The sequence below is a fragment of the Perognathus longimembris genome, chromosome 4 (genome assembly GCF_023159225.1).
Source record: "Perognathus longimembris pacificus isolate PPM17 chromosome 4, ASM2315922v1, whole genome shotgun sequence".
NCBI classification, from domain to species: domain Eukaryota; kingdom Metazoa; phylum Chordata; class Mammalia; order Rodentia; family Heteromyidae; genus Perognathus; species Perognathus longimembris.
In genome coordinates, this window is record NC_063164.1 from 18117959 (window position 1) to 18143631 (window position 25673).

General features: G+C 41.1%; 1 protein-coding gene across 8 annotated transcripts in view; it reads left to right on the forward strand.

The window, feature by feature from the left end:
• The first annotated feature begins 869 nt into the window (after positions 1-869).
• Fn1 (fibronectin 1) overlaps positions 870-25673 on the forward strand; it is a 70546-nt gene continuing 45742 nt past the window's right edge. For 3 of the 8 annotated variants that reach the window (XM_048344810.1, XM_048344812.1, XM_048344813.1), the window contains exons 1-16: positions 871-1318; positions 2354-2482; positions 3413-3550; positions 5030-5161; positions 6617-6754; positions 9742-9903; positions 10969-11160; positions 11937-12116; positions 12707-12883; positions 14168-14320; positions 15631-15759; positions 16758-16901; positions 21914-22035; positions 24100-24277; positions 24467-24643; positions 25534-25662. In XM_048344810.1, coding sequence (XP_048200767.1) covers positions 1147-1318; positions 2354-2482; positions 3413-3550; positions 5030-5161; positions 6617-6754; positions 9742-9903; positions 10969-11160; positions 11937-12116; positions 12707-12883; positions 14168-14320; positions 15631-15759; positions 16758-16901; positions 21914-22035; positions 24100-24277; positions 24467-24643; positions 25534-25662 — 2452 coding nt within the window. In that variant the 5' untranslated portion in view covers positions 871-1146. Of the gene's footprint in view, positions 1319-2353; positions 2483-3412; positions 3551-5029; positions 5162-6616; positions 6755-9741; positions 9904-10968; positions 11161-11936; positions 12117-12706; positions 12884-14167; positions 14321-15630; positions 15760-16757; positions 16902-21913; positions 22036-24099; positions 24278-24466; positions 24644-25533; positions 25663-25673 lie in introns of all 8 variants that reach the window. The other 5 variants (XM_048344811.1, XM_048344814.1, XM_048344815.1 and 2 more) reach the window with 2 other exon arrangements.

Here is a 25673-nt window from a genome sequence, read left to right on the forward strand (position 1 = left end):
TTCGGAAACGAGGGAGCGGTTGCTTTGTCTTTTCCAAAGAAAACTTTGCTCTCTGACTTTCCCCACCCCAGGAAAAGCGCCCCGCATCGCTCCCGGTGATTAGTAGAATTCATGAAGGGATCCCCGGTCCTGGTCGTCCCCCGGGAGCAGCTAGCTCCCTCCCCCTCCCCCCCCCCCACCTCAAAGACCCCGGCCGGTACAGATGGGAGAGAAGGAGAGAGGTCGGCCCCGGACCCTGCGAAGTTAGACCGTGAATCTCAAGTCGCGAAGAAAGACAACCCGGAGGCCAGCCAGCCCCGCCCTGGGACTGTCCAGTCTGGAGCCCGGCAGCCAGGTAGGTAGTGGCTACTTTGTGGTTTTTTCCTCCCGATCGAATGCACTCCTCATAGGAGCACCCCCCCCCCCAGGTGATGCAATGCTCTCAAACAACACCGCTACCCCCAATAAAAAAGAAAAAAAAAAAGTAAAGAGGGACCTGCAACCCTAGCCTTCAGACAACTCCAGCCCCTCCCTTTCCTCCCAGTCTACCCCGAACAGCCACTTTCCATCCCTTCCCTACCCCCAACGCCACCAAACCCTCCAAAAAGTTTGACGACCGCAAAGGAAACCGGAAAAAAAAAAAAAAAAAGTTCGCTCGCCCCGCTCCGGGCGGGCGATCAGCATCTCTTTTGTTCGGGGCAAACCCTCAGTCCCCGTGACGTCGCCCGGAGCCTCAGCCAATCAGCGCGCGTCCTGCGGCGGCAGCGGGGCGGGGGGGTGGGGTGAGGCGGGGTGGGGGGGTTGCGCGGGGCCGAGGGCCGGGCCCGGCGCCTCCTCCCCGGGCCCGGGGCCCCGCGGGGGGGCGGGAAGGGACTGTCCCATATAAACCCGCAGCTTTCGGGGCTCCGCCGCCCGCGTCTGCAGCGCTGCACCCGGGGAGGAGAGGGAGTCCCGGGCGCCAGCGCGGAAGAGGAGACCGGCAGCCTCGACTTCCCTCATCCTCTCCCGGACCCCTTGCCCTACCCCGCCGCCGGTCCTCACCTTCCCACGGGCTCCAGCCCACCCGGGGTGTGTGTGTGGGGGGGAGGCACAGGAGAGACTTTGCACCTTGGTGACTACTGAATTGCTGGGTTAGGGCGGCTTTTCCTCCCCTCCTTTCCATTCACGATGCTTAGGGGTCCGGGACCCGGGCTGCCGCTGCTGCTGACGGCGGCTCTGTGCCTGGGCGCCGCGGTGCCCTCCGTCGGAGCCGCGAAGAGCAGGAGGCAGGCTCAGCAAATCGTGCAGCCCCAGCAAATCGTGCAGCCCCAGTCCCCTGTGTCCGTCAGTCAGACCAAGCGTGAGTACCGACCGGGGGCTGAAGACGGCTGGGGACAGGGTTGGGACTCACTGGACGGGCCAAAGTAAAAGTTGCGGCTGAAGTTTTTTTTGCGTGCGAGTGCGCGCGCGCGCCCCGATGTGTGCGCGTGTGCACGTCTTGGTGAGAGAAACCAGCTGTGGGCACAAAAGGGTCTTGATGGGAAATGGGCTGGTTTTTGAGGGTTTGGAAGATAAAGCGTGGGAAGACGGGGGGGGTGGGAGGGATCTGCCTTGCCCCCTCCCCCCGTGTTCCAATGAATCCTGCGCGATCAAATCATCTTTTTATGAATTAACCAAAAACTTGCATTTAAAGGAAAAATTATGCATGCCTATAACATTCTTTTCTGGGATTCTTATTGCTCCTTACTTCGTCAGTAAATAATTGGCGAAGTATTTTCAAAATGGGGGTGAGTGGGGATGGAGAGCGAGGCTAGCTGAATAGCTAGGTAGTTGGTAGCAAACTTGCCAGAGATGTAATTTGCTTAGATTGCTCTGAAAATTCCTCTGGAATTTTCTTCACCAAGAATTGAGATTGGAATTCCTCTTCCAGCTTTTCAAAGACACGCCCTCCGTTTGCCTGGTCTCAAGGAAACCTTAAAGTTACCCTTCTTGATTTATTTTTCCAAGATATTGAAGGTCCTTACATGTTTCAAATGTAATTTCAATTATCTGCCTTCCAAAGTGTTTCCACAGCTTTGATGTAGACCCCTGGCCAGATGGAAATGACATCATTGTATAATGTTTAGCAGAGTTAAAAAGAAAAAAAAAAACCCCAACATAAATATCCACTTTCCCAAACTGTGTTTAACTCTTTAGATAACTTGCTTAGTTTCTATGTGTATAATTTAGTAGAATAGTGCTTTTATTTCTTGTGATTAACTTAATTTTTTTTTTTTTTGCTTTTTTTTTGCACCGAATGGTGCTCAGGCTCATCAATTCAGTTCTGAGAGAAAATTCCTTAATTTGGAAAAAGAAGGGATGGCAAAGTAATAACATTTCCTTCCATTATTTACAGCTGGTTGTTATGACAATGGGAAACACTATCAGATAAACCAACAGTGGGAACGCACCTACCTGGGCAATGCTTTGGTTTGTACATGTTATGGTGGGAGCCGAGGCTTTAACTGCGAGAGTAAACCTGAACGTAAGTGGAAAGAATTGGTCCTTAGTTGTTCTTTTTTCTTTTTTTTAAAACAGAGGTAGGGCTGCATGCTCTTCTTTAGAAAAGTTTATAGAAATTTGCCTGTGATCAGTGTAATCCCAGCTACTCAGGAGACTATGAACTGAGGAGCTCAGTTTGAAGCCAGCCCAGGTGTAAAAGTCCATGAGACCCTTAACTCCAGTTAATCAGGAAAAAGCCAGAAGTGGAAGTGTGATGCCAAATGGTTCCACTCCAGCCTTGACTGGAAAAAGACAGTCAAGAGTGCAAGACTCTAAATTCATGCTGCAGGATGGGCACACAACACTCTCTCTCTCTCACACACACACACACACTTTATTTATTAGAAAATCATCTAAAAGTTTTCATTGTAAGATTTTATAAGCAAAAACACGCTTTGGAGCATTATATTGTAGATTGTCACCTGTAGTTTGCCGTAAAAACCCACTACTCACTTCTCATACCTTGAAGACCTATGACATATTTCTTGTAAATCATAGCCATTCCTTCAGAAAATCATGGCTGGGAGATACTTAGTAGGACTAACAAAGGCCAGTGTCTGTCAGGTGACCATCTTCAAACTGTTTCCTTTCTCTGCAGACTTTGGTTTTCTTTCCTGAGTTACAGTTTGGATCTGAAATTCTTCCTTTTGATTCGAACTGGTCATAGGGTCATAGTACTTTGTGGGTACATTTCCTGAGAATACTTGAAATTTGAGAACTTGTCAGAGGTCAAAATGTGTAGCCTTTACCAGATGTAAGAGGAAATCTATAACTCTTACTTCAATTTCAAATTTCCGTTGAAGATGCCATGCTACTTATACAGTGAAAACGTGTTTTTTTTTTCCCCTTCTTAGGATGGATTAGTGGTTGCTTTTAGTTATGTGAGGTTCACACGGTCCTTTTCTCCCCTCAGCTGAAGAGACTTGTTTTGACAAGTACACTGGGAACACTTACCGAGTGGGTGACACTTATGAGCGCCCTAAAGATTCCATGATCTGGGATTGTACCTGTATTGGAGCTGGACGAGGGAGGATAAGCTGCACCATTGCAAGTAAGTATGATACTGTAAAACAATCGCTATCACCGTCCTATTCTAGCATTCAGACTGCCTCCTGTTTGAGTGGATGGCCAGGTTTTCATACGTGGTCACCTTGCTGATTCCTGTGCTTCTGGAAGTGGGGTCTTGAGGACTTGAAGAATCAGTTTGATGTCTGTGGATTTATGACTACATGTGTGAGTGTGTAAATGTGTGTGTGTATAGAGTATTACCAAGTGATCTCTTGGGCTGTTTCAAGAAGAAGTGCTAAGAGGAGTTACCTACCTTAAATTACCTGGGTATCTTTTACAGGCTGGTTATGAGATTTTCTGAAATGATGGGAGGGAGGTTCCTTAAGACAGAACCCACCATGTTCCTGCTTTTTCTGCTTGCAATGCAGAGACCTCTTGCATGTCACAAACAACTCTGGTTTCTTTGAGATCAGAGGTTCTACCCAGGAAGCAGATCTTGGGTAATGTCAAATGATTAACCCAGTAGTGTTTTCAAGTAAGTTTGGACTGGGCTGACTCTCATCGATGCATGAAGCCCTGGGTTCGGTTCCTCAGTAGCACATAAACAGAAAAAGCAGAAAGTGGTGCTGTGGCTCAAGTGGTAGAGAGTGATAGCCTTGAGCAAAAGAAACCCAGGCCCTGAGTTCAAGCCCTAGGACTGACAAAAAACAAAACAAAACACTGTCAAAGGGACCTAGTCCTTTATAAATAAATACAATCAATATTTGCCACACTTAAATGTTATGATCTATCCAATTTTCCTGACACATCTCAAGAGTTAATGGCTCAAGCCAGGTGTTACAGTAGTACACACTTGTAATTCCAGCACTCAGAAGGCTGAGGCAGGAAGATCTTAAACTAAAGCCCAGCCTGGGGTCCATGCCAAGACTGTTTCAAAACAACAGGGGGGGAAAAGGTCCACTCTGTTTATAATTAGTACAGTGTAGGGGAGAGTTCAGCCTTTGGATGTGCCATTGGGTTTAACAGCCTTGAAAAGTCTCAGGACTTCCAAATCTATGTGTGTGCCAGCTTGTCTACCATTAAAATGACATTTTTATCCTACAGTAAAAACCAGGTTCTCCCAATTCTCGGAAGTGCAATGCTATGTGACCTTCTCAGCCTTTCCAATGAAGTACTGTTAGATTCTACCTGCTGTGTGTGGGTGGAAGTCACTCCCCTACCAGCCTTTCCTTTTTGCTTTAGGACCCAATTTCCTGTGATCTCATTGGGGGAACCAAAATTTATAACCTCTTCTTTGTTATTCATGTCTCTGTAGTTTTCCAGTTGTGCTTTAAGCAAGGTACCTAATTGAATTAAAGTGATGAGATCTGTTCACTTTTTTTCTGCCTCTAATAGGGAAGCTATTCTTCGTGTTTCATTTTAATTAAAGAACCTATCCTGGGTACAACATGAGACATTTTTCCCACTTTTGATTCTCTTCCTCATTTTCTCCTAACATTTATTTTCCCCTTATCTTAAATAGATCGCTGCCATGAAGGGGGTCAGTCCTACAAGATTGGTGACACCTGGAGGAGACCACATGAAACTGGTGGTTACATGTTAGAGTGTGTGTGTCTTGGTAATGGGAAAGGAGAATGGACCTGCAAGCCTATAGGTGGGTGGCCCCTTCCAGATGAATGGTGGTGGGGTGGGGTAGGGGATACATTGCTGTAATGTTAGATTGAATGAAAATCACATCTGCTTGAACAAGACATGTGAATTACCACTTAAAAATAGTGAAATGGGAATTTTATCTCAGATAAGGTGAGGTTGTATGATCTGTAGTATTCTTGAAGAAATCAGGTCACAAGGTACTAACTACATATAGCAGCTTTAATTTTTTGTATCAAAAGCACAAGAGTTGAAAGTTTTAAGAAAAAGGCATTTCTTTTGTTTACATCTGATCTCAGATTCTTCCTTGGCCAAGCTATAAGTTACCTGAAAGAAAAAAAAAGATGACATTTTTGACACATTTTTTTGTTAGAATATACACTGGACTAGAGCCCTAAATGTCATGTGTCCTGGTCCATATCTTGGTAATGCCTTCAGAATAAAAGTGCCTAGAGTCTTTTAGTCTTCATCCTCATCTGATGTGTATAATTATAAGGCCAAACATTTTTAATTAATCTCTCTCTCTCTCTCTCTCTCTCTCTCTCTCTCTTTCACTGGTCCTGGATCTTGAACTCTGGGCCTGGGCATGGTCCTGGAGATAGTCTCTGAGCTTTTTTTTTTTTTTTTTGGCCAGTCCTGGGCCTTGGACTCAGGGCCTGAGCACTGTCCCTGGCTTCTTCCCGCTCAAGGCTAGCACTCTGCCGCTTGAGCCACAGCGCCGCTTCTGGCCGTTTTCTGTATATGTGGTGCTGGGGAATCGAACCTAGGGCCTCGTGTATCCGAGGCAGGCACTCTTGCCACTAGGCTATATCCCCAGCCCAGTCTCTGAGCTTTTGTGCTCAAGGTTAGCACTTTACCACTTGAGTGATAGCCCCATTTCCAGCTTTTTGTGTGTGTGTGTGTGTGATTAATTGGATTAGAATTTTACAGACTTTTCTGCCTGGGCTGGCTTCCAACCTTGATTCTTAGATCTCAGCTTCCTGAGTAGCTAGGGTTACAGCCAGAAGCCACTGGTGCCTGGCTTTAATGTTGTCTTTGTTTTTATAGAAATTCAAATTTTAACAGCTTTCATGTCATCTTATTTAGGTTATTCATACTTCCTCATTGGCCATTTATAATCATTAAGGCTAGAATTTTGTATATGTAGTTTCTAAGAATGTACACGTGTTCTTCTCCCTCAAAATACTAGTGGAAAGCTCATGACTAACTGAAAATATGCAATCCATGTCCTCATTAGGAGAACAAAATTTCTGTCTGCCAACTTGGCTAGAGCTCCTTTTGCTTTGGCTACATACTCTGTGCTTAGTTGCAGGGTGTGTGTCTTTCTTTTTGAACAGAGTGCCACTTAAAAAAATGTGGCTGGGGTTTTTTGCTTACAACTCCCCTTTAAATTACAAGGAAACAGTACCATTTAAAATATTTCTTTTTTTTTCTGTGTTTCTTCCAAATTTGTGTACAGCTGAGAAGTGTTTTGATCATGCTGCTGGGACTTCCTACGTGGTTGGAGAAACATGGGAAAAGCCCTACCAAGGCTGGATGATGGTGGATTGTACTTGCCTGGGAGAAGGCAATGGACGCATCACTTGTACCTCTCGAAGTATGTTTTAGATCTTTATGTTGAAGATTAGGCCAGTTACTGTTAGGTGAATTAACAAAGACGCCTAAATACTCTGTCATGTAGAACACACTCAGTGAGCCAACACACTTTGATACTTTCAGGGGATCCGGGATAACCAGGACATTCTGCTTCTTGAGAGAGAACTAAAGGAATAGAAAAAGCCTAACTGAATAATTAATATCTTAGACTTTGAGATACCAAAAAAGAAACTTCATGTTTATCCAACTGCTAAATGTATCTTCAGTGTTGAAGATTAGTTGTCATTGTGTAATCTAAATCACCACTTAGGTATTGTTTTCTAGTATTAAGAGCAAAGAAAATATTAAAATCACTTGTAAGTGAATTGGGATGTTATTGATCTGGAAATCAGGCTCTACACGTTTTAGTTTCTTTCTATTTGAAATTTAAATAAGGTATATTCATATGCAAACTTGATGAAAATAAGAAGTTATCCCATTGGTGATAGTTGTTTACTTGAGTGGTGTCTTGGAGCCAGGGTTCCTAGCTGTAATCCTACCTAGCTACCCAGGAGGCTAAGATCTGAGGATCTTAGTTTGCCAGAGAAGGAAAGCCCATAAGATCCATCTCCAATTAACCATCAAAAAGTCAGCAGCGAAGCAGTGGCTCAAGCAGTAGAGTGCTAGCCTTCGGCAAGAAAGCTCAGGAGGGGCTGGGGATATGGCCTAGTGGCAAGAGTGCCTGCCTCGGATACACGAGGCCCTAGGTTCGATTCCCCAGCACCACATATACAGAAAACGGCCAGAAGCGGCGCTGTGGCTCAAGTGGCAGAGTGCTAGCCTTGAGCGGGAAGAAGCCAGGGACAGTGCTCAGGCCCTGAGACCAAGGCCCAGGACTGGCAAAAAAAAAAAAAAAAGAAAGCTCAGGAACAGTGAATGCCCAGGCCCTGAATTCAATACCCAGGACCCATACAACAAGAACAAACAAAGAATGGTATCTCCTGGCCAGGCAATGGTGGCTCACACCTATAATCCTACCTACTCTGGAGGCTGCAATCTGAGGATCAAATTTTGAAGGAGGCAAGACAGACAAATCCAAGAGAATCTCCAATTACTGGAAGTAGACTTGTGGCTCAAGTGATGGAGTACCAGCTTTGGGTGAAAAAAGCTAAGCGAAAGACCCTGAGTTCTATCCCCAGTCAAAAGGATGTCTCTAAAGAAAATCTGTTGGTGCTATAAAGAAGTAGGCCTCTGGCAGCTATCTCTACTGCCTCTCTCCTAAGATGGTTGCCATTAGTTTCAAAGCTCCATTTGTGGAATTTCAAGCTAATTTAAAGTATAGAATTCGTTGAAGCAGAACTTAAAATCAGATCAAAATGACTTCAATCTATTTTGCGTATCTAGCTTAAAGTAGTTCTCTAGAAATGCTTCTCCACCAAATTCAAATTCTTTGCTACCAAACAAATGAAAAATTCCATGGAAAATAAGTAAATCTGGCTAAATCTTTCCTTAAAAGGTCACTAGTTTACTAGTTTATTAGGACTTTGCATTTAAAATGTAATAATCATCAACCAGTCTTCCAAGTCAATTCATACCTTTTTTTTTTGCCGGTCCTGGGGGTTGAACTTGGGGACTGAACACTGTCCCTGGCTTCTTTTTGCTCAAGGCTAGCACTCTGCCACCTGAGCCACAATGTCACTTCTGGCCTTTTCTATATATGTGGTGCTGAGGAATCGAACCCAGGGCTTCATGTATGCTAGGCAAGCACTCTACCATTAAGCCATATTCCCAGCCCCTCAAACTTTTTTTATTTAAAACCCTTTTAATAGAAAATTAGGAAAAGTTTCTCAAAGGAAAGTCATATCCAGTGGAAGTTTATATTTTATAAAAGGTGGTATGTAGAGGCAAATGTAAATTGTAAAATAACCTAGCCTTCTGATGTACCACTTAGTACATCAGAGAAATGAGAAAAGCTTATAAACTTTCGTTACCTACAATGACAGCATAAGGAGTTGTGAGAAATACTAAGAATAGTGTGTCTCTAGCTTTAGCTTGGGACCTGCATAATATTCCAATGAGAAACAGTACCTGCATTGCTGAGTCAGATCGAATTGTCTTTTCTTTAAAAACAACAACAACAACAAAAACTCAGTAGTTGAAACAACTAAATTCAGAAATAATTCTGAACCTCCACATTCACATTGTAGCTTTTGGCCAGTGCTGGATTATAATTTCACTGTATTTGGTAGAAAAAGATGAACACATTTTAATTTAGTTACCAGTTACTTTACATAAATAATTCTCCTTTTTTTTTTTTTAACCCATTGCAGCAATTCAAAAGAGATCATTTTGCTGATGATTTCTATATACTTCATTTTGGCTGAGGAAGAAAACACTTCAGTCCAAGAAATTGTTGGTGCCCTAGAGCTGGGGTGTGGCTCTAGTGGTTGAAACTTTGCATAAAGGACATTAGTCCCATGATACCTTTTACATAACAAATGAGAGCTACTGCTATCATTTTATGGCTTCCTAGAGGAACTGGGTAGAGAGCTTTTGAAAAAAGCTGATAACTTTCCTATCATTTCTTTATTCTAAGGAAAGGTCCCCTTTGAAAGGCCAGCTGCACATTGTAATTACTAGGGTAAAGTACAACGGAACAAAACAAAACTCAAATCAGAATAGTAGAATGGCATAGAATGAATTTATTCAAAGGAACACTGTAAAGAGTATGAACCATAAAATAATGAATGAATTTTTAAGGCAAACAAACCCACGGAACTAAGCTAAACCACACATTTATTTTTAAATTGGCCTATGTAGTTCCTTCTTTCAAAAATCTAATATCTACTATACCAGCACTACGTATGGAGATATTACCAAAAAAACAAACAAACCCAAAAAGGTTTAGCAAGTATTCAAGGACTGTATTCCTCTCTTAGGTTTGAATTGAGCAGCACTTGCCATTCTCAACCTGATTCACATATTTACATGCCTTCCTTTCTGAAACAGACAGATGCAATGATCAGGACACAAGGACTTCCTATAGAATTGGAGACACTTGGAGCAAGAAGGATAATCGGGGGAACATGCTCCAGTGCGTCTGCACAGGCAACGGCAGAGGGGAGTGGAAATGTGAGAGGCACGCATCTCTGCAGACCTCATCCTCCTCTGGTGAGGCCTGGGGCTGGGAGTGCGGGAGGGGAAAGGCTGGTTTGTGGACTTCCTGCTAATAAGTTGACATCACCAATATATTATATAATCCTATCTACTCAGGAGACTGAGAGCTGAGGATTGTGGTTTGAAGCCAGTTTGGGCAGGAAAGTCTGTGAGACTCTTTATCTCCAGCTAAGCAGCAAAAAAGCCAAAGTAGAGCTGTGACTCAAGTGGTAGAGTGCTAACTTTAGAGTACAAAAGCTCAAGGATAGTGCCCAGGCCCTGAGTTCAAGCCCCAGGATGAGCACAGAAAGAAAAGAAAGAAATCTGGCATAGAGAAAGTATGTTTTTGTATCATAGATATTTTATAAGGGTCTAGAGAAAGAAATCTGTCCATCAAGGGTACATGGTGACAGACAAACATGGTCCCCCCCCCCCCCCCCCGCCATGCCTGTAACCCTAACTACTCAGGATGCTCTCATCTGAAGACTGAGGTTCAAAGCCAGCCTAGGCAGACAAGTTTCTCCTATCTCCAATTAACCAGCAAAAGTCAGAAGTGGAGGCATGGCTCAAGTGGTAGAGCACCAGCCTGAGCAAAGTAGGTAAGTGAGAGCACAAAGCCCCAGTCGTAGCACAAAGAAGAAGAAAATAAGGAAACATGGCACCAACACTGGGTCACGATGAGCAACTCAGTGGAATGAAGCAGAGAGCAAGAAAGTAGCAGGATTTGAGTCTGGAAAGAAGTTAGCTTTGAAGTATTCTGAAGCTCATGGACTGTGAATTTCCTGTTTTGAGTAAGGATTAGTTGGACTCGTCCTTGCTCCATAGAGTAGCAGAATAATGTCTGTCACTTAGAAATACAATCCTGGCAGCTCTAGGTGAGCTAGAAGTTGGAGACTATGTGGTAGAGTAGTAGTGTAGATTATTTCTTAAGCTGAATATAGAAGCTACAGTGAAGAATGGGAGACATTTCTTTCCAGGTCTAGGTAATTCCTGTGGGATGCTGAAGGTCCTGACTCCAAAATCATTCATTGTCTTCTCACATTGACTACTTTTGTGACTTTTCATTTCTTGTGTCTTTAGGCTCTGGCTCCTTCTCAGATGTCCGGACCGCTATTTACCAGCCTCAGCCCCAGCCCCAGCCTGCTCCCTATGGCCACTGTGCCTCAGACAGTGGCGTGTTCTATTCTGTGGGGATGCAGTGGCTGAAGACCCAAGGAAATAAGCAGATGCTTTGCACTTGCCTGGGCAATGGAGTCAGCTGCCAGGAGACAGGTATATGTTGTCTTTCTAAAAAATCAAGTGACCTGATTAATTTTTTTTTTTCTGGTAAGGGAATACATTTGAATATAAAGCAATACGCAAACAAAAATGTTTATAGTCCTTCGACCTCTTGATGACAATCGCAGTGACATTTGATGGATTTTCTTTCAGCCTTTTTAATCTGTGTGTTTTCCTTCCTGTAGTTGGAATAATACTACTATGCATTATCTCCATTTGCCAAAAACGTTCCTGTGAGGGCTGTTTTCTGAATAGCTGATCATCTATATTTTATACTCTTAAAAAAAATCTCAGCGGCTTTGAGATGTAGCTATCTCAAAGTTATCTCTTCTGGGCTACAAAACTGGCAATACTAAAGTGTCTGTTTTGGAAAAAAAAAAGATTTCCCTAAAACAGGCTCAAATATATTATGTTTCTTATGCCACCGAAGTAGGCATACTTATCCCCAGAATCATCTGTAGAGCAGCCTTCTTAATTAACCTGTACTTACACAGATTTACATGTAGGAAAAAACAAAGGGAAGGCCCCAGGAGTAAGTAGCCAAGGGCATCCACGGGAACGCAGATCCTTGGCTGTCTCCACAGCAGGCCTAGCTCTCCTGATGGAGTCCCCCTTTAACTGCGGCTAACCAGATGAATATCTGTATGCACAGCTTTTCCCTTTGAGGGCACAACTCAGTCTCTCATTTTCAGCTATAAATAAACAGCTGTTAGTAGGAGGCAAAGCCGTCCTCCTGACTGAGACATTTTTGTCTTTGGGTATGCTTGTAGCCGTGACTCAGACTTACGGTGGCAATTCAAATGGAGAGCCCTGCGTCCTCCCCTTCACCTACAACGGCCGCACTTTCTACTCCTGCACCACAGAAGGCCGGCAGGATGGACATCTGTGGTGTAGCACAACTTCAAATTACGAGCAGGACCAGAAGTATTCCTTCTGTACCGACCATACTGGTGAGTGTCCCCGGAGAGACCACAGGGGTGAGGGGAAAACCCATTCTATTTGCCAACTGTCAAACCATTAATTGTGAGGTTACACAAGAAGCTTCCCTTGGGATCTGTTTGGACAGAGGAGACATGGCGCTAACTCAGCAGCGAGGAGCATTCTGTGGTCTTCTGTACCATCACCGTGAAACCACGCCCAGGGACAAGCCCTCCAGTGCAATTATCTCCCCGTGTAGGGATTATGATGTGATTCAAGATGCTCATGCTTTGAAATTTGTAGACAGTCCCACAAGGTTCATGAATGCACAGTGTGGATATCTGAGTGCCTTTGCTTATTTTCTGGTTAGGACTATATTTTATACCAAGCTATCACTTCATCTTTTTTGTTGTTGTTTCTTTTTGGCTAGGAAAAATGAATGGAATGAGATTTCAATCTATTTTGAAGATGAAGATAAAAATAGACTAAGAAGCTTAAGACTAAATTATCTGATACCTTTTATTCTGGGTTAGGCTATCTGGGAATTAGCTGAAGAAATATGGCACTCTCAGAGCTTTTCCATTGTAACCTATCTTTTCCTATTGGTGTATTGCCCTGGCAGTTTTGGTGCAGACTCGAGGTGGAAATTCCAATGGTGCCTTATGCCACTTCCCTTTCCTGTATAACAACCACAATTACACCGATTGTACTTCTGAGGGCAGGAGGGACAACATGAAATGGTGTGGAACCACACAGAACTATGACGCCGACCAGAAGTTTGGATTCTGTCCCATGGCTGGTATGATGAAACCCTGTGGGTTGCCTATGTGTATGACCCCTTAAGGAGCCAAAGCAGAGTCTCGGGTTCTGTTTATTCCTATTTGGTTCATGTAGGCCATTTGGGGGAAAAAAACTTTGTATGATATAGATCTTTATATATGTGTTATCATATACATAAGAATTGATAGAATTGTATAATTATTGGTATTTTTCGTGGGACTTGAACTCAGAGCATGGGTGCTGTGCTGTCCCTTAGCTTTTTCATGATCAAGTCTGGCACTATATCATTCCAGCCACAGTATCACTTCTGATTTTTTGGTAGTTAATTAGAGGTAAGAGTCTCATGGACTTTTCTGTCTGGGCTGGCCTGGAACCTTGATTCACAGATCTATCTTGGCCTCCTGTTGAGTAGCTAGGATTGCGTGCATGAGCTACCAGTGTTCAGCTTTTAAGATTCCATTAACATGATAGTGTCAAAAGCTACATAAATAACCAAATCCTTTTATTTGTAAGTCTGGAAATATAAATTTGCAAAAGTACTATCATTTGTGGGACCACACAGCTAAGAAATCAAACTGATGGCTATAGTCCCAGTCTTATAGTTCTTTATACATGGCTTTGGTTTGACTGCCATAAGCTCTATCACTTATCAAGTACCATGACCAAACACATTTTCTGTCAAGTAGGGAATGTTTTTTCATTTATTCATCTTCCTGGATGAAGAAAGGGGAACCAAGGCATTTTTATTTGTTTTCACATTTCAAGAGTCATGTTGATGACCTTGAATCTTCCAGTTGTAGAATCAGGAAATTTTTCCCTGTGAAGTAAGAGGCAGGAAAACCATTTATTCTTCCACTTTTCTCATTTCAACCAATGATAACATTGAGTTTAGGAGAGAAACTCTTTTCCTTGGCATTATGATAACATTGGGTTTAGGAGAGAAACTCTTTTCCTTGACATTCTATACCCAAATACATAACTTATTCTTGAACTATTCTAAACCAGAAGTAGGACAGGTTACAAGGCAGGCTTCTAGAACAACGCAAAGCCTTTGGATGAATGTATGTATTATCTTAGACATCCCTCAGCCCTTTCTGTAATGATTTCCTATAGCATATTTTACCTTCACATAATTTTCTCCTCCAAAACTATACACTTATGCTAGTTGCACTTAGAGATTTTGACGGCACCTAAGGCTTCTTCACAACTGAGAATATTTAGAATGATCAAAGGGAACTATGTATGCATACTCATTTGACCTTGTGATTGCTTATCAATGTACTTCTGGTCCATTTCCAAACAGCCCATGAGGAGATCTGCACAACCAATGAGGGAGTTATGTATCGCATTGGAGATCAGTGGGATAAACAGCATGACATGGGTCACATGATGAGGTGCACATGCGTTGGGAATGGCCGTGGAGAGTGGACGTGTGTTGCCTACTCCCAGCTCCGAGGTATGCTGGTTTACTGAAAATATCTGAGAGCCAAGAATACAGAGACACAGATGGGGTGGTGGGTGAGAGAGACTGAGAAAGAGAGAGAGAGAGAGAGAGAGAGAGAGAGAGAGAGAGAGAGAGAGAAGAGAAGAGAAAGGAAAGAGAGAGGAAGAAAGGATGGAGGGAGGAAAGGAGACAGGAAAGAAAGAAGGAAAGAGGTAAGAATAGAGAGCACAGCAGTTCTAGGTTACTGGAACATTCCCAGGATGTAAGTACTTAGGCTGAACCAAAAAGAGAAACTTAAAAGACAAAATCATTAATGTTTGATCTTACAGCTTCAGCTTGTGCCCTGGATTCATGTCTAGAAAAGATCAGATCATTTCTGCAAATTAAAAGGACTTTGCTAATGAAAAATCAGATCCTAGGAGATCCATTTAAAATAAATTAGAAAATAAATTCCTGTGTTCAGATTAGTTTTCCTCTTCAGACTCAGATATATATATATATATATATATATATATATATATATGAAGAATTGGTGGCTTTGTAAAAACAGTTTTAGTTTCTTATTTCTTTAATTTGAAAAAGAATATTTAAATAGAACTCTGGGCTAATCAATAGCCCATGTGGCTAGCCTGTACAAACTGGGCTGATTTTGTTCTTTTTGTGGTGTCCTATGGGAAGCACGTCCCAGGAGTAATAATTTACATATGATGCCACAGAACTGCATGGAATCTTAATAGGGTTTTGTGAGACCAAGGTTCTTATTTTACAGATGAAATGAATTGCTTTCCCTTTTTCTCAGGATCTCTTGGAGAACAGACTTAACCTAATTGTTTCATTCACGTTACAAACCCTACATACACATGCTGTTTTATTTCAGTCTAAGTTTAGATACCTTTTCCCCTTTCCCATTCCAGAGTTAAGACCACTGCACTCTGCTGTGTCCTGTACAAATATGTTGAATCATCTCATTATAACAAAGAGAATTTTAAAGGATGTTATCAACTAGGCAAGGGCTATAACAACTAGGACGTGTGTTTATTCAAAATTGGTTTTGCACGGTGAGGTGTATTTTTCTTTACGACATACTTGAGTTGTATGTACTGATGTTACAAGTCTGTAAAGGAGAATTTTGAGAAGCAAAAATGGTATTACTAAGTTTGGAAGGGAAACCAAGAGCTTCTTCTATCTAAGCCAATAGACAAGCGGATTTCCTGGAAGGTTTCAGTAATCAAGGAGAAGAATCATATGGTTTGAAAAACATGATTTTGTTCATTAGTGGAATTTAAAAAAGTTCATTATCCATCCAATTGCTTCCCACACAGATCAGTGCATTGTTGATGACATCACATACAATGTGAACGATACATTCCACAAGCGTCACGAAGAGGGTCACATGCTGAACTGCACTTGCTTTGGTCAGGGCCGGGGCAGATGGAAATGTGATCCCATTGGTAAGTAGCCCCCTTTTCCTAGATGATTTTGGATGTGGAGAATGCTTGGCCAGTCTCAGAGATAGCCAGCAATTAATTGTTCTGTGACTGAAATTGACTCCAACTTTGGTTAGTTATTTGCAGAGAGCTTTGCAAAGTCTTTCTTCTTATCTCAAACCAATGTATCTTAATTGTGGTAATCATCTGGTTTTTGCTGGATTGAGTGACATTTGCAGGTTTTCTTTAATTGAGTAGAGTTAGGGCTTTGGTTCTGGATCATGGAGATAAACCAACTTTCCTTTGCTGATTGCAGAGTAATTGGGCCAAAGATGAGCCAAGCAAATACCTGCCTCCAAAACACTCTAATTTAACTTTGGCTCCTCTGTATGATAAAACTGGGCAGACAGTGAAGATTTGTCCTTAAAAGAGCTGGGTTACTAGCACTTGGTAATCTATTAAAAATCCCTTTACTGAAAGAGACAGATTGCTCACTGGCAAAATAAACCAAGCCAGTTTGTTTGACCTGAGATTGCCAAAGCTGACTAGGATCCGAAGAGCTTTTCTTAGAAGCTTCTTGGTAGTTACTCTTAGTTACATTCTACATAATTGACCTAAGATTAGTTCCTCTAATAATTGGATTTTTTTCTTGGCTATTCAAGTAGTATAGCTGATATGGATAAGATAGAATATCTAGCCAGGCACCAATGGCTCATGCTTAAAATCCTAGCTACTTAGGAGATTGAGATTTAGCTGGTTTGAAGCCAGACTAGGAAGGAAAGTCTGTGAGACTCTTATCTCCAATTAACCATTAAAAAGCTAGTGGTAGAGTGCTAGCTTAGCCTTGAGCAAAAAAGCTCAGGGGCATCACCCAAGCCCTGAGTTCAAACCTCAGGATGAGTACACACACACACACACACACACACACGCAATACCTATTTTAAAAACTTAATATCCACATAGCCAATATTTGTAAAAAGTTGTAGAGTATTTGTAAAAATGTTTTCTGGCATATTTTGTAGACCAGTGTCAAGATTCAGAAACCCGAACATTTTATCAAATTGGAGACTCGTGGGAGAAGTATGTGCACGGCGTCAGGTACCAGTGCTACTGCTATGGCCGGGGCATTGGGGAGTGGCATTGCCAACCTCTGCAGTCCTACCCAGGTGAGCAGCTCTGACACTGGGCACTGAGAGCCATGGGTGGTATAAACTGTTTATTAATGGTCTGAGCTTCAAGTGGGTTCCTCTTTCTTTGCCATCTTTTTCTCCAATGGTTGAACTTTGACAGAATTTTCCCTTTCTTCTCCCATCAAATAAAAGGTAGGAAACTGTTTATTCACTCATAATTTTGTTTCTTACACTGTAGACTGTTCTGTTAGTAAGTCACTCTAGCTCATTTGGTCTCTGTCTATACATGGATTGAGGTATCCTGGGAATGAAGAATTGAGTAAAGTTCTTAAAGTAACATAGAAGTGCTGGGAATGTGGCTTAGCAGTAGAGTGTTTGCCTAGCATGCATGAGGCCCTAGGTTCAATTCCTTAGCACCATATAAACAGAAAAAGTGGGAAGTGGCACTGTGGCTCAAGTAGTGGAGTGCTAGCCTTGAGCAAAAAGAAGCCAGGGACAGTGCCCTGGCCCTGAGTCCAAGCCCCAGGCGGGAAAAAAAGTAGCAGAGAAGTGGGGCATGGAATATAATATGGGGTATGTTTTCTTCCATCATGTTCTCTGAGCCCTCCTTATAGGAAACTGTTCATTTGTTTGGTGAGTTCAAATATGAAACAAAGTATTCTGGGTCAAGCATTGAGTAACTTGGTCAACTCTGTACAGTTCAAACACCTTCACATGCTTATTGCTTTTTTTTTTTTTTTCAGGTCACAATGACTGATTTCTATCTGTAGTGGTTAGTCTTACATTTTTAGGGAAAGTTTCATCTAGAATATACCAATTGGTTGTCATGAGACATCTTGAATTAGGACCATCTACTTACCAGACGACTGTTATTTGAGTGGCTCCTAGATACTTTGAATGATCATTAACTTTACACATAAAACAACATGCCCACAAGCACAAAACAAATGATTTGGGGAGTGTCAGAAATGGAGATTAGGTTAACTCAGTGCCTCCATAATGTGATGAGAGATGCTTGGTGAGAGAGAGCAAACTAGAGTGTTGAGCAGGCCTAGGGTCTCCTCTCTGAATATGCTGCCATTGAGATGCCAGTCAGACCCCATTCCTCATCTACACAGTGGGAAGATGGTCCCTTGATATGGAAAGACATGTCTTGAGTTGTATTCATGGTAGATTCAGACGTGGGTACCACTGTAGGTTTTTTTTTAATTTTTATTTTTTAGTTGAGTTTTAAATTTGATTACAGAAGTATTATGAGTTTAGAAAGTATATAATTGTGTTAGATGGTTGATTTCTAAATTTGTTCAGAAATGTCTAAAATAATACTCCATTTCTACGGCTACTAGTGTGTTGAAAGTTATTTTCTGGTGTGTTAAAAATAGTTCAAAACTATTTCTCTTGAGATCTTTGTCCTGGTTCTGTCTCTCTTTCTGTGTGTTTCTGTTTCTTTCCCTCTGTCTCTGTCGTCTTGTCTGTCTGTCTATCTTTGTTTCTGGTGCCAGTCCTGGGGCTTGAATTTAGGGGCTAGGTGCCTGGGTTCCTAAGCTTTTTTGCTCAAGACTAGTGCTCTACCACTTGGGCCACAGCTCCACTCCCGGATTTGTGGTAGTTAACTGGAGATGACATAGACTTTCCTGCCTGAGCTGTCTTTTGAACTTCAATCTTCAGATCTCAGCCTCTTGAGTAGCTAGGATTACAGGCTTGAGCCCCTAGATCCCAGAGCAGCCTCTGTTTCTTGAAATAAGCTTGTCCATATGCTTTTTTACAGGAAACATTGTGATAGACTGTCATAGATAAAGTCTGTCACTCTACCTGGAGGTTTACCTCTTGACTTTGTTCCTACTTTCTAAAAAGGGCAACATCAAAAAGGGCCATTAAGCACTTTTGAAAATGGGGAGAGCTAGGGATGCTTGACCTCAGACATACTGTGTGGTGGTTATCTGCATGTCTGGTTTGCTTAATGTGTGGGCTGTAAGAGTGTGGAAAGAATAAAGGAACAACAGATTACCAATAAATTGTCTCTGAGCCTTGCCCTGTTGACTCTTCCTACAGAAGGCCTGCAAGAGTTATCCAAACTAACAAAAGATAAGAGCCTTTGATTAGTCAATAAGCAACTAGGAAAACATAGCTCTCAGCAAATTAAGTAGAGGGAAAAAGGATTGAATTGAAAAAATGATCAATGTTTAACTTCTCCAGGGTCACCACCATAACTGGAAATGATTCAATTTGAGCTTAGTTGAAACTGAGTTTGAAAATGCATAAATTGTATCATGCTTGTTTTTTCTTAACTAGTTTAGTGTTAAGTTTGGTTATACTGAGTAAGAGGAGTGAAGATTACACAGTGGTAATTGCTAGTATAGGACAGAGTGGTTAATGAAATAATTGAACCAACTAACCAGTATCAAAAGCATGGTAAAACTGGGCACAGAGGCCCATACATGTAATCGTAACACTCAGGAAGTTAAGTCAGAACTAGTATGAGCTGAGGCCAGCCTGAGATTCTTGGTGAGTTTAAGTCCAGCATGGGCTACATAGAGAAACTTTGCTTCAAAAACCAAAAGAAAAGTTAAAGAAAAAAAAAGAAATTATCAAAAATTTAAATAATGTAAATATCTGAATTTCCAACTTTTCTGTCTTCAAATTTCTGTCTTCAAATTCTATATAGTATAGAATTATAGTGATTAATTCATATCTTGGACAAAAATGCACTAAATCATCACTGCTATTTAGTGTGGTTCCCTTAAAGATGGACTATGTTAAGTGCCTGAAATTCAAAAGGTAGAATTCAGTAGTTTTGTTTCACTATAACAGGAATGAAAACCACTATAGAAACCTCATTCTTCCCTTCCTTCCCCTCTCCTTCATCATCTTCTTGTTTGTGTCCTTGTCAACATGTAAGTGTGTAATTAGATAATGAAAGTCATTAGTATTGACTTCCTTTTTTATTTTTTGTTGGTTGTGGGGCTTGAGGTCAGGGCCTGGGCACTGTCCCTAAGCTTTTCTGCTCAAGGCTAGTGCTCTACCATAATGAGCCGCAGCCCCACTTCTGTATTTCTTGCAGTTAATTGGAGATATGAGTCTTATGGACTTTTTTGCCTGGGGTGGTTTTGAATGGCAGTCCTCAGATCTCAACCCCCTGAGTAACTAGGATGACAGGCAGGAACCAACAGTGCCTGGCTAAGTATTGACTTCTAAAGACTTATGCTTTCATAGGCAATGTACCATCATAAACTTTGCTCCTTGAGTAATTATTGGCACAAGTAAAGTGTGTATCAAATGTCTTCTGTACCTAAAAAGATTGTAGTAGTATTTCTTTGAAGGACCAATAGTTAAATAACCTTCTGTGAATTATTGTTAATAACTTAAGGACATGGCAGTCTTATTTGTAACTGAAGTACAGACAGCATTTAAAATTTAAAGGTCTAAACATTTTTGCAAATATTTGCTTTTTAAAATTTATTCATGCTTGAATATAAGTTTTCATGAACAAAGGACCATGGAGTTGACTTCTACCAATTGTAAGAATGGAAAACTGAGCATTTTATATGTGAATCTTGATATGTCTTGGATATGTGTGCATTAATGAAATTAAGATTCAGAATTGGTCTCCAGATATTTCCAAAGTTGCCCACAAAGGAGACTACAGATATTTTGAAGTCTTCAGTCAACTTTGAATTATTCTGTGTAGTAGCGAGTCTATTATTTCAGAAGTTTTGAGTCTACAGGGATTAGTTCTGCTACAGAAATTTGTGTTTGCCAAGATAATTTAACAGCTAAGATAGATGACAACTAAGTGTTAGAATCAATATACTTGTTCATAAGAGCCTTTAGAAAACTTAAATGTGTTAATAGACTAGAGCAGTACCTTATTAAACATGAAAAGTACTTCTGAGAAATTCTTGGGAGGATTGTTACAAGGAACTTGTACAAATCAGTCTTAACTGATATTTTAAAGAATATAGTGTTTAGAAGAAAGATAATTTTCTGTTCTATAAACATAAATGTTTAACACTGTTTCATTATTGTCCTAAGTGGAGTCTCTTCCCTTTATTTTAACTTTTTTTTAAACAAAAGCACTCAGTCTTTACTTTAAACTTTGTTTAACCGTCACACCTGTCAAGGTATGAAACATCTTCATAATGTCATTTCAGTTATAGCTATTTTTGAAAAAAAAAAGCTTGATTTCTTAAAAATTTGACCAATGGTTATTAGAGTATATCTTTTGAATAAAAGCAAAACTAATTTCTTCTTCCAAACTAAGACTGATGAGAAGTAAAACTGGCTTTTTAATTATTAGCTCTGTCTATTTGTCTAAGATTCTACCCTATTTAGAAATGTGTTTGTTTTACATCATATCATATGGCCTTTGGAATGTAGTTTCCTTCTTAGTAGATTCATTAGTGATGAAAACATCCACACAGGAGAATTTGCTTTAACAGAGGCTTAATCAGTAAATGGAATTTGCATTCTGAATTGCTGTATTTGTGTTAGGGCAGTTTCATGAGAGTCTCGCAATTCTTAACTTTGAAAATAGAGAAGAAAGCATGCCAAGAGATAGTTAATTTTTTTCAAAATGACATGTTATGAAGAAATTCTACTATTTTGCATGAGAAAGACTAATTATCAGCTAAAAAAGGAATCTGTTGCATTGTTTCCAGTGTCAGTATGTAAAGGGCCAAGCCTAATTGTTTTTTTTCTTAAAATTTTATTGTTATTATAAAGGCAATGTACAGAGTGGGTTACAATTACATAAGTCAGGTAATAAATGCATTTCTTTTTGGACAACGTCACTCGTTCCCTTGCTTTCTCCCAGTTCTTCCCTCCCATCCTTACCTACAAGTTATATAGTTCATTTTCAGCATACTGCCCAATGAGTACCACTGCTGCATTTGTTCACCCCTTGTCCTTCCCACCTAATAGTTCTTATTATACTCACATTTACTGGCAAGCGAACTGTCTTTAATGATGACCATAGGTGTATATTAACTATTAGTAAACTTAGTGAGCAAATAAAACAGTATAACCAAATCTCACATTTCCATTTTCAGGTACCAGTGGTCCTGTCCAAGTAATTATCACAGAGACCCCCAGCCAGCCCAACTCTCACCCTATTCAGTGGAATGCACCAGAACCATCTCATATCACTAAGTACATTCTCAGGTGGAGGCCTGTAAGTATTCTCCCAGGAACCTTGGGCACTGGGGCTCCAGTCCTTACCAAATCAGGATGTGCTATCCTGCTTGTTTGTTTTAGCTTTGGTTCCACAGATCTGATTAGCCATCAGATAGCATTTATAATTTCTTAGTGGCCAATTGACATGTGGTCAGTCACATTAGAATGTAGCTTTAGTTGACTGGTATAGTATTTAGAAGACATTAGATCTTTAAAAAAAACAAACAAACAGGTTAAATGTTTAATGACAGTTTACCTGAACTATTCTCTACTCAATCTTTTATTAAATGCCCCATATAATACCCTTAAATTGAACTCACATATGGAAAAATATGATGTACGTTGGATGTTTAGAATTTTCAGAAGTTGGATCTTCATGTGACAAAGACTTTCTTAGCAAAGAACTAAGAATAATCATGGGGCTGGGGATATAGCCTGGTGGCAAGAGTGCCTGCCTCGGATACACGAGGCCCTAGGTTCGATTCCCCAGCACCACATATACAGAAAACGGCCAGAAGCGGCGCTGTGGCTCAAGTGGCAGAGTGCTAGCCTTGAGCGGGAAGAAGCCAGGGACAGTGCTCAGGCCCTGAGTCCAAGGCCCAGGACTGGCCAAAAAAAAAAAAAAAAAGAATAATCATGCTTAAAAGTATTCTCAGCCAATAAGGAAAAAGAATTTAAAGTTTTTGTTTCACAACGAAATTATTGGCATTACTTCCATAATTGGAAAACAAATACCTTAGCTACTATCTTTCTCTTTAAAAAATTGTTTGCTGTTCATAAATGGTTATACAAAGGGCTTACAATTCTGTAACATTTTTCTTTTTTGATTCACTACATATTTTTTTTTTGCCAGTCCTGGGGCTTGAACTCAGGGCCTGAGCACTATCCCTGGCTTCTTTTTGCTCAAGGCTAGCACTCTACCTCTTGAGCCACAGCTCCACTTCTGGCTGTTTTCTGTATATGTGGTGCTGAGGAATCGAACACAGGGCTTCATGTATACGAGGCGAGTACCACTAGGCCATATTCCCAGCCCCTGATTTCAATGTTTTTACAGTAAGTTTGGTTGAAATTTAAATTTAAAGAGCACTTAGGATCATTTTCATTTGGCCCCAAAATATAAACAAGCACTTGAACATTGCAATTATTGACAAGCTGGTTGATTGGGTAAATAATAAAATCACTGAGCACCAAATATGTATTTTGATACTTGCACTGCATTCAAATATTTACACTTAAAAGGATTTCATCTTGTTTGAAGTTGGGTTATTTCTTATGCACTCATTGGATTGTAATAAGCTTTGTGATCCATGACATTAATGAAATTAGGTGGGATGCGAAGATAAAAAACTGGAAGCAAAAGATTAAATAAACTGAAATTACATTCTTTTCCATTCTTCCTTAAAGTGGGCCCACCATTCTGAATATGGGAGTTCATTTCCAAGTATGAGTCACAAGAGCAGATCAGTTGGGCCTCTCTGTGTTAGCCCCAGGGTCTGAGTCAAAGCAGTGTTACGCCACTGGATGTTTCTGCCAGGCAAGAAATGTGAAATGTATCCCAAGTTAAAAGACAGAATGCATGGCCTTTTTCCACTCTAGAAACAACGATTTCGCTGCTTATTATAAAAGTGAAAGAATTGGAAGAGATGAAACATTGGGTTCTGTTATTAAATAATTAAACATTTAAATACTCAGGCCAAAGGAAAAGGTATTCAGTGCTTTCAGCTGTGTCAATTCCAGCATGTAACCCTTTATTTCTCTACCTGTAAAATGGGAGCAAAACAGTACATCACTTCTTGGATCTAGGAGGTTGAGAGATGAAGATTAATGGAAACAAGTAGGAAAAACAACACCAAACACAACATGGAAAGCTGCCAATAGATATTGATTCTGATAGTAATCCTTAATAAGTTTCAACTCCAATTCCAGTTCTCCATAACTTTCATCCAGAACAGAGCTATAAAAAAAAAAATCATTCCTTCTTCTTTGAGGTTTATACCGAATACCCTCTTTGTATGTCCATCCTTGAAAACACATGTGTGATATTTTAATTGAAAATTTGCAGAAAACTTCTACGGGCCGTTGGAAGGAAGCGACCATCCCAGGCCACTTAAACTCGTACACCATCAAAGGCCTGACCCCAGGTGTGATATACGAAGGGCAGCTCATCAGCATCCAGCAGTATGGCCAGAGAGAGGTGACCCGCTTCGACTTCACCACCAGCCCAAGCACACCTGTCACCAGTACGTGATGTCCCCTAGAATCCGCCCATGGCCCCCAGACATGGGCTCCCTCAGGAAGAGTGGTCATCCTCAGATCATTTTCTTCCAGGAATGGCACCTGCATTTTCAGGTGAATATTCTGTAGGTGAGGATGGTGAATGTTCTAGACAGCTGAATGGTTCGTTTTCTCCCTTTTCTGCCACACTCTAGGCAACACTGTGACAGGAGAGACAACACCCTTTTCTCCGGTTGTGGCCACTTCTGAGTCTGTGACTGAAATCACAGCCAGTAGCTTTGTGGTCTCATGGGTCTCTGCTTCGGACACCGTGTCAGGATTCCGGGTAGAATATGAGCTGAGTGAAGAGGGAGATGAACCACAGTATCTTGGTGAGCTGAATGTGGGGTTCCTGTGGGTTTGGTGGGGCTGTTGATAGATGGCCTCCCTTAGGTTCCAGGCTGGTAGTCTCTGGAACTACTCTACAGCTCAGATGGAATGAATAAACTCCCCTCCATGAACCGAAACTTCCATGACTGAACAAACTCCCCTCCCCTCATTTCTAAGCTGGCTGGGTTTTTTTGAACCTTTTGCACTAGAGTTGTTCTGGTCCATGATGGTATTTTATTCTGCGGTTGTCTGGGTACCAGTCCATGAAGGGACTGATTGCCCATATGAGAATCACAGTGGACAGTGTTAGCTTTTAAGGGGGCACGCAGTTCCTTCATGAATACTTTTCCAATTCCCATGGTTACGGATTCTTGAATATTTTGTTGAAATCAACTGTGTGATCAGCACCCCCCAAAAAGTAAAGAAAATCCCTCCTACAGCCTTTCACCCATAGCTGTACCACTTCATATATATATATATATATATATATATATATATATATATATATATATATAACTTTTTTTAGCCATGTGGCTACTGTATATGTTTTTGGTACATTGGGTATTGTATATATGCCTACCTGATCTAGGGAAGGGAAAGAAAAATGAGGGTGTAAGATATCACAAGAAATGTACTCACTGCCCTATTATGTAACTGTACCCCTTTTGCACAACACCTGTCAACACAATTTAATTAATAAATAAAAAATCTGCCAAAAAAGAACATTTTAACAATTGAGGAAGGGGTGAAGAAATAAGTCATCATGAGCTGACAATTATTGGTTATTTATTAGCATACTTCCTTCTAGTCTTTTCCCCCATAGCTACATAGTTCTTCCTCTAGGCAGTATTGGTTTGCTTTGGCCAGTTAACCTTTCTGTTTTCTTCTGAAGACCTTCCAAGCACAGCCACTTCTGTGAACATTCCTGACCTGCTTCCTGGCCGCAAGTACATTGTCAATGTCTATCAGATATCTGAAGAAGGAAAACAGAGTTTGATCCTGTCAACTTCACAGACTACAGGTACATGCGTG